Here is a 17,410-nt window from a genome sequence, read left to right on the forward strand (position 1 = left end):
GAATCGGTGGCTGTGATTATGTGCAGTTTGGAGAACCAGAAAATTGCACCACTGATTGGCCCCTCCCCTTCTACTCACTCCTTCTCTCGCTCATGCACAGAGCAAACATGAGAAGACGGTGAGAAGCAGCGAGGTTGAACGCTAGAAGACTTGGCCAAACTTTTCTGTGGGTTCTGGGGGTGTGGCTTATCGTAAGTGATGTCAAGTTGCCTGAGCAAGATACGAAGCTCATGTCCACCATCGGGTGCTTAAGCTGTGGGCGAGCGGTGTGAGTGTTGTCAGTGAGGAAGGAATCAAAACATAAGAGAGAGACGTACGACATACGGAAGGCTTAAATTGTCATTACAAAGTGAGAGGCTCTGTAAAAACTCCGTGATCATCTCGACCCCTCCAGCATCTCCAACCCAAGCCCGGCGGGGTCAAGGCGTGGAACGGAAGCTTCAATCTAAAGAAGTCTGGGAAATGTAATTCTTAAGAACCCCCTGCTTGGTTTGACTGCAATTTCTAATGATAGAAATTGTAGTTATAGCTAATTATAGAAATGTAGTTAAATGAGCACAAATTTAAAAGTTAAGAGTGATAAAGGAATGTTTTAACCCAGATGACAAAATTTGAATGTAAGAGAAGGGTGGTATTAGGGTAAAAGTGTATACCACAATTAAAAAATAATGATGATGAATACTTTAAAAGGGGCAAACATATTATAAGAGGATACTATAAGAATATAATAAGTTAGTAATATATTAGGTTAGCATAGTTTAAGTTTAATTGGATTTGTATGCCACCCCTCTCCGAGGACTCGGGGCAGCTCAGAGCATATACAAAGAGACAGAAGTAAAACAAACCAATTAATATACATAAAAAACAATCCTTAAAAATTCTAATTTTAAATACTTCCATTAACATTCATTCATAAAAGTTTAATACTCTGTAGTATCATCACCTAATCCCCAAAACTTTACCCTTAGATCCACTGTTGACCTCTCCCGATTCCTAAGAGGTCAGTAGGGGGCGTGCATAAGTGCACCACAGTGCCTTCCATCCCTTGTTCTAATGTTTCCCTTTTACTAGTATCATGTATATACTGTAAATATATCTTTGTATGCAACCAATACGTATGTGACAAAATAAAATAACTAAATAAATAAGGTTTAGAGGGAGAGAGAGGAAGTAGGTAGAGGAAGGTAGAGGTGGGGTGGAGAGGGAAAGGAAGAAAGGAAGGAGAGGATATAAGAAGGTAGATGGAAGAGAGTAGGAGGGGAGTAAGAAAAAGAAATATGAATATAGACTAATAATTTTATCGGTATAAAGAATAGATTGAATAGAAATTGACTAGAAAGACATAATATATGTTATGGAAATGTTTGTATGGTATATGCAGTAATATATGTGTGAATATGGAGTTAACAAAAATCCTTGATCCACAGCTTACATTAGAGAACCATTTTTCAGCTGTGGCGAGGGCGTTTGCCCAGGTTCGCCTGGTGCACCAGTTGTGGCCCTATTTGTACTGGGACTCACTGCTCACAGTCACTCATGCCCTCATCACCTCAAGGTTCGACTACTGTAACACTCTCTACATGGGGCTACCTTTGAAAAGTGTTCGGAAACTTCAGATCGTGCAGAATGCAGCTGCGAGAGCAATCATGGGCTTCCCCAGGTATGCCCATGTTACACCAACACTCTGCAGTCTACATTGGTTGCCGATCAGTTTCTGGTCACAATTCAAAGTGTTGGTTATGACCTATAAAGCCCTTCATGGCATCGGACCAGAATATCTCCAGGACCGCCTTCTGCCGCATGAATCCCAGCGACCAGTTAGGTCCCACAGAGTTGGCCTTCTTCGGGTCCCATCGACTAAACAATGTCAGCTGGCGGGACCCAGGGGAAGAGCCTTCTCTGTGGTGGCCCCGACCCTGTGGAACCAACTCCCTCCAGAGATTAGAATTGCCCCCACCCTCCTCGCCTTTCGTAAGCTTCTTAAAACCCACCTCTGCCGTCAGGCATGGGGGAATTGAGATTCTTTCCCCCTTAGGCCTTTACAATTTATGCATGGTATGCTTTGTATGTATATTTGGTTTTATAATAAGGGTTTTTAATTGTTTTACTATTGCATTGTCACATTTTGTTTTATCACTGTTGTTAGCCGCCCCGAGTCCACGGAGAGGGGCGGCATACAAATCCAATAAATAAATAAAATAAATAAATCATTTGGTTGCAAACCATTTTAACATGGTATTTTTCAAAATATATCATTCAAGTGTGAATCACAAGTGTTTCAAGAGCTGTAAAAGTGTTTCGGTTTTATACTAGAAGTGTGATGACTCCTGAAATTTTACAGCTGGAGCAGTTCAAGATCAAATGTTCTGTGCATCTTTAGTCCTTTCTATCATTCAAAATCAAAGCCAGTTTGAATTATTTATTCATCAAACTTGTATGCTGCCCATCTCCCTGAAGTTGGCTTTGCCAGCAATCTTAAATACAAAAATAGCTGTTTTTAGCATTCAAATAGAACATAACAAATAGAACATGTTTTTTTCAGTTTATATGGTTATGAAGCAAGAATTAGTTCTGAATCTTTAAGTCTAGACGAATGAATTAATTCACAAGCATCCTTTTTTCCCCAGAACATTTTATCAGATGTTATTTGTCAACTAAATACATCAATATATAAAGATCATACATTTGCTAATTTAGCAGAACATAAAATTCCACAACCCCCCTTCTATATAACAGCATTCTTCAACCCATCAGAGAACTCCTTCCATTTTTAGGCAATGTCCTAAAGATTTAAGAAAAGAATTTATAAATCTGGCTGAGTATAATTTAACCTTTAAAAAATCCAGGAAAGAACATATATATTTCCTCACTCAAATTGAAAGAAAAATAAATGGAAGCTTTCAATGAAAGCATATAATCTACCAGCAACTATGAAGTGGAGCCCCCAAACCCTTACAAAACTCAGTTTTAATAGTCCACTTGATGCCATTGTGTGTCCATTTCAAATATGCCCAAATCCAACAGATACATTCCTCCTGTGATACGTGACTGGAACATTCATTTTATTTCCAGATATTCAGTCTGTTTCCATGGCAACGTTGCAGGATTATTTGGCTACCATCAGTCTCATTAATTGACTGTGGAATTTCTCAATTTTCTTTACATCTTGAGCCTGATCTGTCTTATAGAGTAGACACTGAAAGAAAAAAAGCACAGGGAAAAGACTCATCAGGGTTTATCTGAACATAATTTTAAACACAGACACACACACAAAGAGTGAGACCTGTTATGCTGTTTCATAGTGGCAGTGGGGGAATGTTTCTGGGAGAGATACACAAAGAATACCAGGATTATGTGAAGACCACATTTTCCCAGCAGGGTTACCCATTAAGATCTCCCCCACCCCACCCCACCCCAAGAGGAACCTTTTTGGACAACAGCAATGTAGGAAGAACTACAGTAATACCTCATGATACGAACTTAATTGGTGCAAGGAGGAGGTTCGTATGACGAAAGGTTCGTAAGACGAAACATTGTTTCCCATAGGAAACAATGTAAAGTCAATTAATCCGTGCAACCAAAAACCCCCCGCAAAAAAATGGCTTTCGGTGACTGCTGGGAAGCGGCGCAGCTGTTTTAAAAGGTGACAGCCGGCCTGGGGGGCTTCCCAGCACCCCCCCGAAGCCGGGTTTGGGGTGGGTGCTGGGAAGCCCCCCAGGCCGGCTGCGACCTTTTAAAACAGCCGCGCCGCTTCCCAGCTGTCTCCTGAAGCCGAACGCGGAAGTTCGGCTTTGGCGTTCGGCTTCAGGAGACAGCTGGGAAGCGGCGCGGCTGTTTTAAAAGGTCGCAGCCAGCCTGGGGGGCTTCCCAGCACCCCCCAGCTGCGACCTTTTAAAACAGCCGCGCGGCTTCCCAGCTGTCTCCGAACGCCGAATGCCAAAGCCGAACTTCCGCGTTCGGCTTCGGGAGACAGCTGGGAAGCGTCACGGCTGTTTTAAAAGGTGACAGCCGGGCTGGGGGGCTTCCCAGCAACCTCCCGAACCGAACCCGGGGTTCAGAAAAATTTTGCCTCTTCTTACGTACTTTGTTCGAGTTACGAACCGCCGTTCGGGAGGCTTCTGGGAAGCCCCGCCACCCGGCTGTCACCTTTTAAAACAGCCGCGCGGCTTCCCAGCAGTCTCTAAACGCCGGTTCGTAACTCGAAAAAAGTTCGTAAGAAGAGGCAAAATTTTTCTGAACCCCGGGTTCGTAGCACGAGTTGTTCGTAAGACGAGGGGTTTGTATCTTGAGGTACCACTGTATTTAGCAAAAGCACCATCTCAATACTATACTGGAAAAAGCAATGATAAAAGCTCTCCTGTACTTTGTCAAAAATAAAAACCAGCTGGATAAACAATGAAAAGTGATTGATGATCCAGGGCTGTGTGATAAGCTCTCATGTTTGATTGCATTCAGCATGCCAGATGAATAAAGCCAACCATTTTCTATATTATGGCCTTAAAAATATTCCGAGCCTTTTTTGAGGAGAACATCAGGAATCATTTTAAAACCCTGAACCTCAACGACTAGCAACCAGAGGAACTGTGGAATTAAATCTTATTGTAAACCACTCGGAATTTCAACAAAATGAAATAAATGCGTTAATGTGAAAAAAATTGTCAAGAACAAAAAAAAACCCAGAAGAAATTAAAATGGATATCATAATAAATGGCAGAGGCAAAGAAGCAAAGTTAAAGCCAAGAATATCAAAGATTTCAAGAACATATTTAACAATTTCAGACAACTATTGTTTCTAAAAGCAAGAACCGTATTATAAATGACATATATAAAGATACTAAAGATTTAAACAGTAATGGGATAAGTAAGAAAACTCTTCCAAAAAATCCTCAAACTCAGAAGATTCCTATCTCAAACTGATATGCTTAAGGTTATCAATGGATAGGTAGTAACATGTTCAGAGAAGACACAGGAGAAATACAGGAAGTCCTTGATTTACAACTGGTCACTTAACAACCATTTGAAGTTCTGACAGCCCTTCCACCCAAAAAGCTATTTATGACAAAGTTCCAACATCATCTCCCCTTCCCACATGATCACATTTTGGGCAGAAGTTTGCAATGTCCAGTGGCCATATGATTGCGATTTTCAATATTTTTGTTGGAAACCAGTATTTGCTTCCCATTTCCAGCAAAAACTGATCCATAACAAACCATGAACTACTGCAGCATTTGCTTAATGACTGCAGAGTTTCCATAACAGCCACCATGAAAAAGATTATAGAATCGTTTCTCGTCACGTGGTGATCCACTTTCTGATCATCACAATTTATAACTATAATTGCCAAGCTCAATTTACAACTGTCAATTTGGGGATTACTGTATACAGTACTGAAATTCTGTACATATTTGAGACAATCGAGAGACTTAAGAAGATACTCCCTGTTCACATGAATTCTTAGTACAACCAAATGAAATTAGATGATCACACTTAGTCATTACTAAGGGAGAAGGCTACAGGTATTGATGGATTACCTATAGAAATGTAACAAGCAACAGAAGACAAAACAGTTGTAACTCAACTATACCAGCAAATCTGGAGACCGACACAACCCCATTGGAGCTTAGTCTACATATCGCAATCAAAGAAGACTTAACAGAATGTGCAAACTATCATACAGTATCATAAGTTAGCAAACTAACTTTCTCTGCAGATTATAGCCATGGAAATGTGGAATGATGAAGCTGGTTTTAGAAAAGAACAATAAAGAGGAAGAAAAGATGTCATTGTTGATGCATCCTAGTTAATTGAAAAAGCCAACTAATACCAAAAATAAGTCCATATATGCTTTACTGATTATAGGAAGGCCTTCAATTATGTAACCATTTAACCAATTATGTAATCAGATTAGGCTGGGGCAGGATTAGACTGGGAAGTATAAAAGGCAGGAAAAAGCCATTTTAATTTGCACTTCAGATCACAGAGAAGGAGAGGAAGGTAGTGCTGTTTACTTTTTGCATTTGCATTTTTTGAATTCAAGGAGAAGGGGCATTTATAACTGGCTGTTACAGACAATTTTATTAGCAGTTTGTTTTCAAACACAGACCAATCAGATTAGGCTGGGGCAGGATTAGACTGGGAAGTATAAAAGGCAGGAAAAAGCCATTTTAATTTGCACTTCAGATCACAGAGAAGGAGAGGAAGGTAGTGCTGTTTACTTTTTGCATTTGCATTTTTTGAATTCAAGGAGAAGGGGCATTTATAACTGGCTGTTACAGACAATTTTATTAGCAGTTTGTTTTCAAACACAGACCAATCAGATTAGGCTGGGGCAGGATTAGACTGGGAAGTATAAAAGGCAGGAAAAAGCCATTTTAATTTGCACTTCAGATCACAGAGAAGGAGAGGAAGGTAGTGCTGTTTACTTTTTGCATTTGCATTTTTTGAATTCAAGGAGAAGGGGCATTTATAACTGGCTGTTACAGACAATTTTATTAGCAGTTTGTTTTCAAACACAGACCAATCAGATTAGGCTGGGGCAGGATTAGACTGGGAAGTATAAAAGGCAGGAAAAAGCCATTTTAATTTGCACTTCAGATCACAGAGAAGGAGAGGAAGGTAGTGGCCCGCGCGCCGTAACTATAAACCAAAATCAGCAAAGTTTGGTAGCAAGAGGGGTTGTTGATTTTCCTGCTAAGTACTTGTATTTCAATACATTGTTAAGATGACTGGCTTGGTGCAGTGTAACATTTGTTTGGCTGTTGTCTTCCGTAGCACCTTGTGGAACTTGGGGTACTGCCCTCTTTGCATAAGGACATCTAGGTTAGATGGCGAGATCTCTAGATTGCAGTCCTTAGTTTGTAGCTTGCAGTCAGAAGTGGAAAGATTGTCCCAGCCACGTGCTGTAATGCAGCCATGTGTCCAGCCTCCACTTCCACAGCGCCCCCCGAGGAGGAGGGCTGTGTGGACAACTGTCGGTTCAGGAAGATTGCGTGCAGTTGAGCAAAAACATAGCAATTTTGGTCTCTCTGTATCGAATTCCTATAGTGTTCTTGCGGATTTAAATAGTAAGGATGTTGGAGATATTAGCAAGGTCCCTCAGGCAGAGAATGAGGGGATGTTCAAAGGGGAAGTTGTCGTAAATGTCACCAAACCATCAAGTACAGTTAGTAGAAATAAAAAGAGGACACATTTTCTTGTGGGTGATTCGACCGTTAGAGGTGTTGATTTGGGACAGAGCAAGGATGTGGTTAAGGTGCTGAGGTGTCTCCCAGGGGCCACTGCCAGCAGGGACAGGAGGCGGATTACAAACATTGTTAAGACTGTGAGTAAAGGTAATAACGTTGATGTGGTGGTGCATCTTGGCACAAATGATTTGTCCCAGAGAAATGTTAATGTAGTAAAAAGAGATTTTCAATGTCTAAGTGTGGAGCTGGGTAAAATAACTGATTCAGTGACTTTCTCAGAGGTGTTACCGGTTTGTGGCCAAGAGGATAAAACAACGTGTATCAGAGAGTTTAATGTGTGGTTAAGGCAGTGGTGTAAAGCTGAAGGTTTTGGCTATGTAAGTCATGATGTCAGTAGGTGGTCTAATAGGGAGTTGTTTAAGAGGGATGGTTTGCATCCATCATACAGAGGTACCCAGGTGCTCGGTGAGGAATTCAGAACTTTTTTGGACAGGCATTTAAACTAGGTAAAGGGGACAGAGATGTAACTGATGTGGGTGATTTCTGTCCCCGACCAATGAGGATAAAGCAGTTTTTGGAAGCTTATGAAAAGGGAGCTGCAAATAATATAGATGTAGTTGTTGATGATAAGGGGCAAACTAATAACGAAAATAATGTTCTTCGGGTAATGTGCACAAATGCTCGAAGCTTGAGCAACAAGCTCTGTGAATTAATGGCCATAATATCTAGAGATAATTTGGACCTGGTTGCCATAACTGAGACATGGTTTAAGGATTCTAATGAATGGGAAATATCCATACCAGGATATACACTGTATAGGAAGGATAGAATAGAGAGAAGGGGAGGTGGAGTAGCCATTTATATTAAAGAAAGTCTAAAAACAACACTAATTCAAAATACGTGTCAAGATCTAGAGACTCTCTGGATTTGCATGCAAAATAAAGAAGGTTATGTCATTAGAATTGGGGTGATCTATAGGCCTCCAGGGCAATCCGAGGAATATGACAACAAGATGGTGGATGAAATTACCCAAATGGCAGTAAAGGGAGATATTGTGGTTATGGGTGATTTCAACATGCCTGATGTTGACTGGAATATCCCCAGTGCCCTTACATGCAAAAGGAAGAATATAGTAGAGGCCTTTACAGGAGCAGCTCTGGCACAGCTGGTTAAGACACCAACTAGAGGGGAGAATATTCTAGATTTAGTTTTTACGAATGGGAATTGGGTTTCAGATGTCAAGGTGGGAGAAAATTTAGGTTGCAGTGACCATCTATGTTTGTGGTTTGATGTAAAAACTCATTGTGAGCAAGCCTATAATGCAACCAAAGTATTGGATTTCAGAAAAACAAATTTTAATGCAATGGGAGAATATTTAGATAATGAATTAAAGGGGAGGGATAAAATGGCAGGAGCGAGCATCCAGTGGACTGTATTAAAAAAGGCCATCTTAAAAGCCACTGGACTGTATGTAAGACAAATAACTAAAGGTAAAAGGAAGAAGAAACCGCTATGGTTTAGCAATGATGTAAGGGCTATAGTCAATGAAAAAAAGGCTGCCTATAGGAGGTATAAAGAGTCTGGAAGTATAGCTGATAGGGAGGTATATAAAATGAGACAGAAGGAGGCGAAACAGATAATATATGCTGCTAAAGCCTCAAAAGAGGAAGAAATTGCCAAATCTGTAAAGAAGGGGGATAAAACCTTCTTCAGATATATTAATGATAAGAAGAAGAAAAACTGCGGCATCACGAAGCTTAGTACCGGGAATAATACATGCATTAATGGGAATAAGGAGATCGCTGACCATTTCAATAGCTACTTCTGTTCAGTTTTCTCAAAAGACACCTTACAAAATAATACTATAGAGGGATATAGCATTGCTTCCAGCTGTACGGATTCAGCTCCAGTGATCTTAGAAGCCGATGTCTTAGAAGAACTTGAACGATTAAAGATAAATAAAGCAATGGGTCCAGATGGCATCCACCCCAGAGTTCTTAAAGAACTCAGATCTGTCATTGCTACCCCCCTGACTGATTTGTTTAACCAATCCTTGTTAACAGGAGAAGTTCCTGAGGATTGGAGAATGGCCAGTGTTGTGCCTATTCACAAGAAGGGCAGTAGAGAAGAAGCTGGTAACTACAGGCCAGTTAGCTTGACATCAGTTGTAGTTAAAATGATGGAGACTCTACTCAAAAAGAGGATAAATCAGCACCTAAAAAACAATAACTTATTAGACCCAAATCAGCATGGCTTTACTGAAGGCAAATCATGTCAGACTAATCTCATTGATTTCTTTGACTATGTCACAAAGGTGTTGGATGAAGGTGGTGCCGTGGATATTGCCTACCTGGACTTCAGCAAAGCCTTTGATACGGTTCCACATAAAGAGCTGATAGATAAATTAGTGAAGATTGGACTTAATCCCTGGATAGTTCAATGGATTTGCAGCTGGCTGAAGCATAGACATCAGAGAGTTATTGTTAATGGCGAGTATTCTGAGCAGAGTCAGGTTACAAGCGGTGTGCCACAAGGATCTGTTCTGGGTCCTATTCTTTTTAATATATTTGTGAGTGACATAGGGGAAGGTTTGGTAGGGAAGGTTTGCCTATTTGCCGATGACTCTAAAGTGTGCAATAGGGTTGATATTCCTGGAGGCGTCTGTAATATGGTAAATGATTTAGCTTTACTAGATAAATGGTCTAAGCAATGGAAACTGCAGTTTAATGTTTCCAAATGTAAAATAATGCACTTGGGGAAAAGGAATCCTCAATTTGAGTATTGTATTGGCAGTTCAGTGTTGGCAAATACTTCAAAAGAAAAGGATTTAGGGGTAGTGATTTCTGACAGTCTCAAAATGGGTGAACAGTGCAGTCAGGCGGTAGGGAAAGCAAGTAGGATGCTTGGCTGCATAGCTAGAGGTATAACAAGCAGGAAGAGGGAGATTATGATCCCACTATATAGAATGCTGGTGAGACCACATTTGGAATACTGTGTTCAGTTCTGGAGACCTCACCTACAAAAAGATATTGACAAAATTGAACGGGTCCAAAGACAGGCTACAAGAATGGTGGAAGGTCTTAAGCATAAAACGTATCAGGAAAGACTTAATGAACTCAATTTGTATAGTCTGGAGGACAGAAGGAAAAGGGGGGACATGATCGAAACATTTAAATATATTAAAGGGTTAAATAAGGTCCAGGAGGGAAGTGTTTTTAATAGGAAAGTGAACACAAGAACAAGGGGACACAATCTGAAGTTAGTTGGGGGAAAGATCAAAAGGAACATGAGAAAATATTATTTTACTGAAAGAGTAGTAGATCCTTGGAACAAACTTCCAGCAGATGTGGTAGATAAATCCACAGTAACTGAATTTAAACATGCCTGGGATAAACATATATCCATCCTAAGATAAAATACAGAAAATAGTATAAGGGCAGACTAGATGGACCATGAGGTCTTTTTCTGCCGTCAGACTTCTATGTTTCTATGTAACCATGTTAAGTTATAGAATGTCCTTAGGAAAATGATAATCCCAAAACACCTCAATTTTTTCATACAAAGCCCATACTTTGACACAGGAAGGAAAGCCAGAGTCTATACAGAACATAATAAAAACTTATTTTACAGTTGCCAAGGAATGAGACAAGGCTATATATTCTCTCCTTATTTATTCAACCTACACGTGGAAAATGAATGAGCTGGACTGGAAGAAGATGAGCATTTAAAATGATAGCAAGAAATATCAATAACCTGCACTAGTCTGTCATTAGTCTGACAGATGTAAGTGATCTGGAAGTTCTAGTAATGGAAGTCAATGAGCACAATGAAAAAATGAGCATATAGTTAAATGTAGGCCCTACCAACAAATGATAAGCAATCAGTTTTAGAATTGACAACTAAGACAGTGATATTGGTGCATAGCTTCTGCCTTTCAGAATCGATGATTAACAATAAAAGGACCAGCTGTCAATGGAGAAGAATTTGGAGAGGTGGTTATGAAAATCTTGGGTAAGATACTCAGAAGCCAGGATCATAGTTCTCACTCAAGGCACAAATGACATTTGAACAAAGTTCAAGCAATCCTATTTTGGATACATTATGCAGATTTTGCTCTGTTCAGATGTCCGTAACATTGGGAAAGAAAAAAGGGGAAAAAGATAACTAAGAGCAAGGTAAGTGCTCTTGATTACTACAGCAATAGGTGCACTATTGGGAGACTCCAGGTTGGAGTCAGATTAGAGGAGATCCATGTGATCACCCAGAGATAACATTGATTTGATGGCACATCAATCAAAATGTTTTTTTAAAGTCTAAAACACATAACTTGTTCTTTATCCTCCTATCATGAGGACATAAAGCAATATAGTGTTACAATGCAAATTAAACTGTTATGATAGAAAGACCTAACAAAGCAGAAGCAGTGATTATGGGACAAAATATATAAAAGCAATTGCTCAAGACCAGATTATTTTTTAAATAGTTATGTGATTCCCCTTTTGCGAACTTCTGACAAGCAAAAGACCTGGGAAAGCCAGATTCACGTAACGACTGTGTTACTATTTTAACTATTTTAAATGCAAATGTCATTTGTGCCTTCACTTTACTACTATGACAAGAAAGGTTGTTAAATGGGGCAAAACTCAATATTTAACTTAGCAACAGTTGTGGTCATAAGTTGAGGACTATCTAATTAAAAATCATTCTTTAGTGTAGCTGCCATAGCATAATGTTAGGATAGGATTTGATATCTGGACTTCTGACATAAATGCCTTATACTCTTTTATTCCGTTAGCCAGGACAGGACTGTACGTAAAAATCACATAAGATATGTCTGAACTTCTGGTGGAATCTGCTTAGGAAATGACTGGCCATAAAACGATTCAGCGGCTCTCCTCGAATAAAAGAATGTGTCAACAAGAACTGTGTGATCAAAAGACGCAATTTACATTCCCTGGGGTAAACAGGACGAAGACTGCTAAAAGACCTTGCTTTGTGGTAAACAGGAGATAGCTGTATTAACAACAAAGGGGCCCAGGAAATTGGCCATGAGAGACATTTGTTCAGTAGAAACTGGTTACGTGCCATATGTAGATAGGAAGGACTCGGAAGTTGTGTCATATCTTAGAGTTACGTTATTGGATGTTTGTATATCACTTGACATGTACGTATAATCATTCCCAAGTAGCATATTCCCCCCAATAAAAGGAGGTGCACAGCTCAATACTGTGTCATTTCACCCAGAGAGAAATGTGTCCAAGTTTTCTTTCTAAGATTCGCGTTCGTGAGTGACCCCACACGGCTGGGTTGCTCTAAGTTCCTCCGAAGACTTTGTTCCCCTCAGGGACTTTGCAGCACCTCACTTTAGTGCAACATTTAAGCATAATCAGCTACCTAGCTACCTACCTATCTAAAATATATACAAAGACTGCACTTCCCTAATAAGTAACAAAATTGGAAGGGACTTAGAGGTCTTCTAGTCCAACCCACTACTCAAGCTGGAGAACCTATATCAGAGATGGCGAACCCATGGCATGCGTGCCACAGTGGCACACAAAGCCATATCTGCTGGCACACAAGCTGTTGCCCTAGCTCAGCTCCATGAAGCTTGTGTATGCTGACCAGCTGGTTTTTAGCTTGTGTGGAGGCTCTGGGAGGGTGCTTTTGGCTTTCAGAGAGCCTCCAAAGAGCAGGGAGGGCATTTTTGCCTGGGGAGGGCAAAAATGGGTCTACCGGGCTCACCAGAAGTCAGGAAATAGGCTGTTTACGGCATCCTGAGGGTCTCCGCGGGAAATGGGAAAGGCTGCTTTTGCCCTTCCCAGGCATTGAATAATGGGTGTGGGCACTCACACGAGCGTACTTTTGGTACCCAAAAGAAAAAAGGTTCACATCTCTGACCTATATCATTTCAGATAACTGGATGTCAATCTCTTCTTTAAAATCTCCAACAATGGAGTACCCACTGCTTCTAAAGGCAAATCATTCCACTGACCGACTATTCTATTAGGAAAGTTCTCCTTATTTCTAGGCTGGCTCTCTCTTTGATTAGTTTGCATCCACTTCTTGTTCTGTCTTCAGGTGCTTTTGAGAATAAAATTAGCTCCCTCTTATTTGTGCCAGCCCCTTATATAGTGGGATACCGCTAAGATGTCATTAGTAGTCCTTTTTATTAAACTGGACATATCCAATTCCCACAATTGTTCATGTTTTAGACTCCAATCTCCTAATCATCTTTGTTGCTCTTCTCTGGACTCTTTCTAGAATCTCAACATCTCCTTTATATGTCAGCCTTTTTGTTGGCTGAAGCACACTGCTGGTTCATATTTAAATAATTGTCCATTAGGAACAAGATCCCTCCCAGAGTTACTACTGTTGAGTCAGTTAACCCCTATTTGATTCCCGGCATATGGCTTTTGTTGCCTAAATGTAGAATCTTACTTTTCTCACCATTGAATTTCATTTTGTTGAATAGGGCCCAGTATTCAAGTCTGTCAAAATCCATCTAGATTTTGAGCCTATTTTCTGGGGTATTGGCTATTTTCCCCAGATTGGTGTTGTCTGCAACTTTGATGAGTTTCCCCTCCACTTCCTCATCTAAATAGTTTATGAAGCTGTCAAAGAGTGCTGGGCCCAAGAAAGATCCTTTGATTATGTGTGAAATAGTAAGTAAATGTTTTTTTTAATTTATGTACGGTAATTTAAAAGATTTATATGGCTGCCCACCATACATAACTCTTGGATATTAGGATTCTAAAAATTCACATTTATTCTGAGGTATTGTTTTAAAATTTTAAAATGCCAAAGCACTAACTCTAAAAACACTGCATCTTATAAAAATGATTTAAATGCTTCTAGGTTTACACAACTGCTTCTTTGATAAGTATTTAGCAAAACAGCTGATACATCAACCAATTTTTCTGCTAAAACAACATTGTAACTTTGGTTTGGATTCTGAGAATTTAAAATTGTAAATCACATCACCTAAATTTTACTTACAACAATATCATCTGTTACTTTAATACACAGATTCCCATCACAGTGTCGGTACTTGAGTACAACTCGGACCTGAAATGACACAAAAAAATCATTTTATAAAAAAATACACTTTCACAAACTAAAGAAAAACATGGCTATTTACAAACCTGCCTTAACTTTATTATTATTATTATTTATAAGATTTGTATGCCACCCATCCCCGAAGATTCGGGGCGGCTAACAACAATAAAAAAGACAATGTGAACAAATCTAATATTAAAAATAATCTAAAAATCCTCAATTTAAAGAACCAATCATACATACAAGCATACCATGTATAAATTCTATAAGCCTAGGGGGAAGGGAAAATTTCAATTCCCCCATGCCTGACGACAGAGGTGGTTTTAAGGAGCTTGCGAAAAGCAAGGAGGGTGGGGGCAACTCTGATATCTGGGGGGAGCTGGTTCCAGAGGGTTGGGGCCGCCACAGAGAAGGCTCTTCTCCTGGGTCAATTAAACATTGTTTAATTGACGGGACCCGTAGAAGGCCAACTCTGTGGGACCTAACCTGTGGGACTTAACACTAGTTACATTGGTGTTTTTACCTTTTTTTTAGCATTTTTACCTTTAGCCCTTTTTCATCTGATGAAACCAAGGCACATTTGAAATGAACAAAACCAATAAATGGATATCCTTTAAACAATACTGCATAAGCATCCAGGAGCTGATTGTCTAGGTTGTTTTCTAAAACTCGCTGCAACAGCCACTACCAAAGAGTATGTTAATTCAATAGTGAAATATTGATCTTCAAACACCAAAAAACACTAGAAGTTTGGAAGGCTTCCTATCACTGAAATATATTTACTATAACACTTCCAATAGAGTTACTTCCAAATTTAGTCCAGTGAGTCCTACTGTTAGATGGGCAGAGAGCTAATCCTACCATCTCCTGAGGGCAGCAGTGAGTTGCTTCTGGTTTGGCAAACCGGTAGCGGCAATGGGAGGCTCCACCCACCTAGGACTCTTCTGCACATGTGCAGAAATGTTGCGTACGAGCAAACTTGCTTGTATCCTTAAGATTTTTATTAATATTATTTCCTGATTGCTTATTTATACCCTATGACAATCATTAAGTGTTGTACCTCATGATTCTTGACAAATGTATATTTCTTTTATGTATACTGAGAGCATCTGCACCAAAGACAAATTCCTTGTGTGTGCAATAACACCGGGCCAATAAAGAATTCTATTCTATTCTAGCCTTCTAAGGTGCTTAAAATGAGGATCTAGACTGTTGGTGGCAATATATTTACTCTCTATAAACTGCTTAGAGAGGGCTGTAAAGCACTGTGAAGTGGTATATAAGTCTAAATGCTAAATGTAATACATGGCAAAAAATATTAATAATCAAAACTTTTGATTAATATCTTTCCACCTTGAGCAAGATTAAAGCTTTTCTATAGAATAGAAAAGAACAATAGAATAGAATAGAATTCTTTATTGGTCAAGTGTGATTGGACACAGAAGGAATTTGTCTTGGTGCATATGCTCTCAGTATACATAAAATAAAAGATACATTTGTCAAGAATCATGAGATACAACTCTTAATGATTGTCATAACGGCCAAATAAGGGCCAGATTGAGGAAACAATCAATATTAATAAAAATCTTCAGGACACAAGCAACAAGTTACAGTCATAAGTGGGAGGAAATGGGTGATAGCAATGATGAAAAAAACTAGTACTGTAATAGTAGTGCAGACTTAGTAAAGTCTGACAGTGTTGAGGGAATTATTTGTTTAGCAGAGTGATGGCGTTTGGGGAAAAAACTGTTCTTGTGTCTAGTTGTCTTGGTGTGCAATGCTCTGTAGCCACGTTTTAAGGGTAGGAGTTAAAACAGTTTATAGTCCAGGATGCGAGGGGTCAGCAAATATTTCCACAGCCCTCTTTTCGACTCATTCAGTAGACGGGTCCTCAATGGAAGGCAGATTGGCAGCAATGGTTTTTTTCTGCAATTCTGATTATCCTCCGAAGTCTGTGTCGGTCTTATTGGGTTGCAGAACCGAATCAGACAGTTACAGAGATGCAGATGGGAGAGTCAATGATTCTTCTGTAGAACTGTATAGCCAACCACAGAAAAGCCAGCAATTATTGCTATTTAGGCACCACCAGAGTTGGGAAAAACGGCTCTAGTGGCTTACACTAAAATGGGTAACAAATACCCCCCCTCCCCAAAACCGTGTAAGTCCAGAGACTCAACTCCCACCAATCCCCCCTTCTTCCTGCTCAACTTTTTGAGCGAATTCCCGCCGGCTTCTCCTCCAGCGACCCGCCACGCTTCGGATTACCTCCACGTCCAACGTACCTTCATAGGGTCGGACAAGTAGATCTTCTCCGCGGCGCGAGTGAAGTCGTCCCAGGCCTGATAAAGCGGCATAGCTGGCTGGCTGACTCGCTCCTTCCCGCTCGGACTAGAAAGTACAGCTCAGCGCTCTGAACAAGAAGTAAGATGGCGCTTTTAGACGGCCCACATTCAAGCAAGGGGTTCTCCTATTGGGTAAGCTGAAGGGGTCACCACTAATAGGGAGGGTTGTTATTCAAACAGGGCTCCCTCTTCCCCCTTTTCCTGCCGTTCGAGGGGGAGAAATACTGTAGTGTTTACAGCGGCCAAAGAGGAGCGCCGACTTCCGGGAGCTTTAGCGGTCGCGGAGCAGAGCACAGCGCCCCCACGTGGTGCAGAAACGGAAGGGCAGGAAAGCTCAAGTGGCTGCCGCAGATCTGAATCTCAAAAAGCCGATGTGACTGAAAAGTCAAGGCGATCACCGGTGGCAGCTCTGGCCAATCAGGAGAAGGTAAATGCCAGACAGGGAAGATGCCCCGTCTTGCTTTTTGACTTTCCCAAATTTCGCTGTGCAGTATTTCGAGATCTATTTCCCCGTTAGGTCCTGTAAGCTGTAATTTAACAATACCGCTCAATACACTGCTCAAAAAAATAAAAACATAAAAGGAACCCTCAAAGAACACATCCTGGATCTGAATGAATGAAATAGTCTCATTGAATACTTTGCTCTGTACAAAGTTGAATGTGCTGACAACATGTGAAATTGATTCTCAATCAGTGTTGCTTCCTAAGTGGACAGTTTCATTTCACAGAAGTTTGATTTACTTGGAGTTATATTGTTTTGTTTGAGTGTTCCCTTTATTTTTTTGAGCAGAGTATATATTTTTGGCTGTTTTAGTTGTTCATTGCAGG

At 40.2% G+C, this 17,410-nt stretch overlaps 1 protein-coding gene across 1 annotated transcript; it reads right to left on the minus strand.

Moving 5' to 3' along the window:
- Positions 1-743: 743 nt before the first annotated feature.
- On the minus strand, positions 744-16,800 carry SRP9 (signal recognition particle 9). The gene is made up of 3 exons (XM_070734336.1): positions 16,523-16,800; positions 14,181-14,249; positions 744-3,196 (listed from the first exon to the last, which is right to left on the minus strand). Exons 1-3 carry the CDS (start codon positions 16,592-16,594, stop codon positions 3,107-3,109), a joined length of 231 nt encoding a protein of 76 aa, XP_070590437.1. The 5' UTR covers positions 16,595-16,800; the 3' UTR covers positions 744-3,106.
- Between the last annotated feature and the right edge of the window lie 610 nt (positions 16,801-17,410).

This window comes from Erythrolamprus reginae, chromosome 1 (assembly GCF_031021105.1).
Source record: "Erythrolamprus reginae isolate rEryReg1 chromosome 1, rEryReg1.hap1, whole genome shotgun sequence".
Lineage (NCBI taxonomy): Eukaryota > Metazoa > Chordata > Lepidosauria > Squamata > Dipsadidae > Erythrolamprus > Erythrolamprus reginae.

What these genes read in the sequence shown, in the direction of transcription:
- SRP9 (XM_070734336.1), bottom strand. Translation starts at nt 16,594, where the DNA reads ATGCCGCTTTATCAGGCCTGGGACGACTTCACTCGCGCCGCGGAGAAG. An exon ending in ACTTGTCCGACCCTATGAAG is followed by an intron (nt 14,250 to 16,522) that starts GTACGTTGGACG and finishes GTGTCATTTCAG; the next exon opens with GTCCGAGTTGTACTCAAGTA. An exon ending in AAGTAACAGATGATATTGTT is followed by an intron (nt 3,197 to 14,180) that starts GTAAGTAAAATT and finishes TTTTTCTTTCAG; the next exon opens with TGTCTACTCTATAAGACAGA.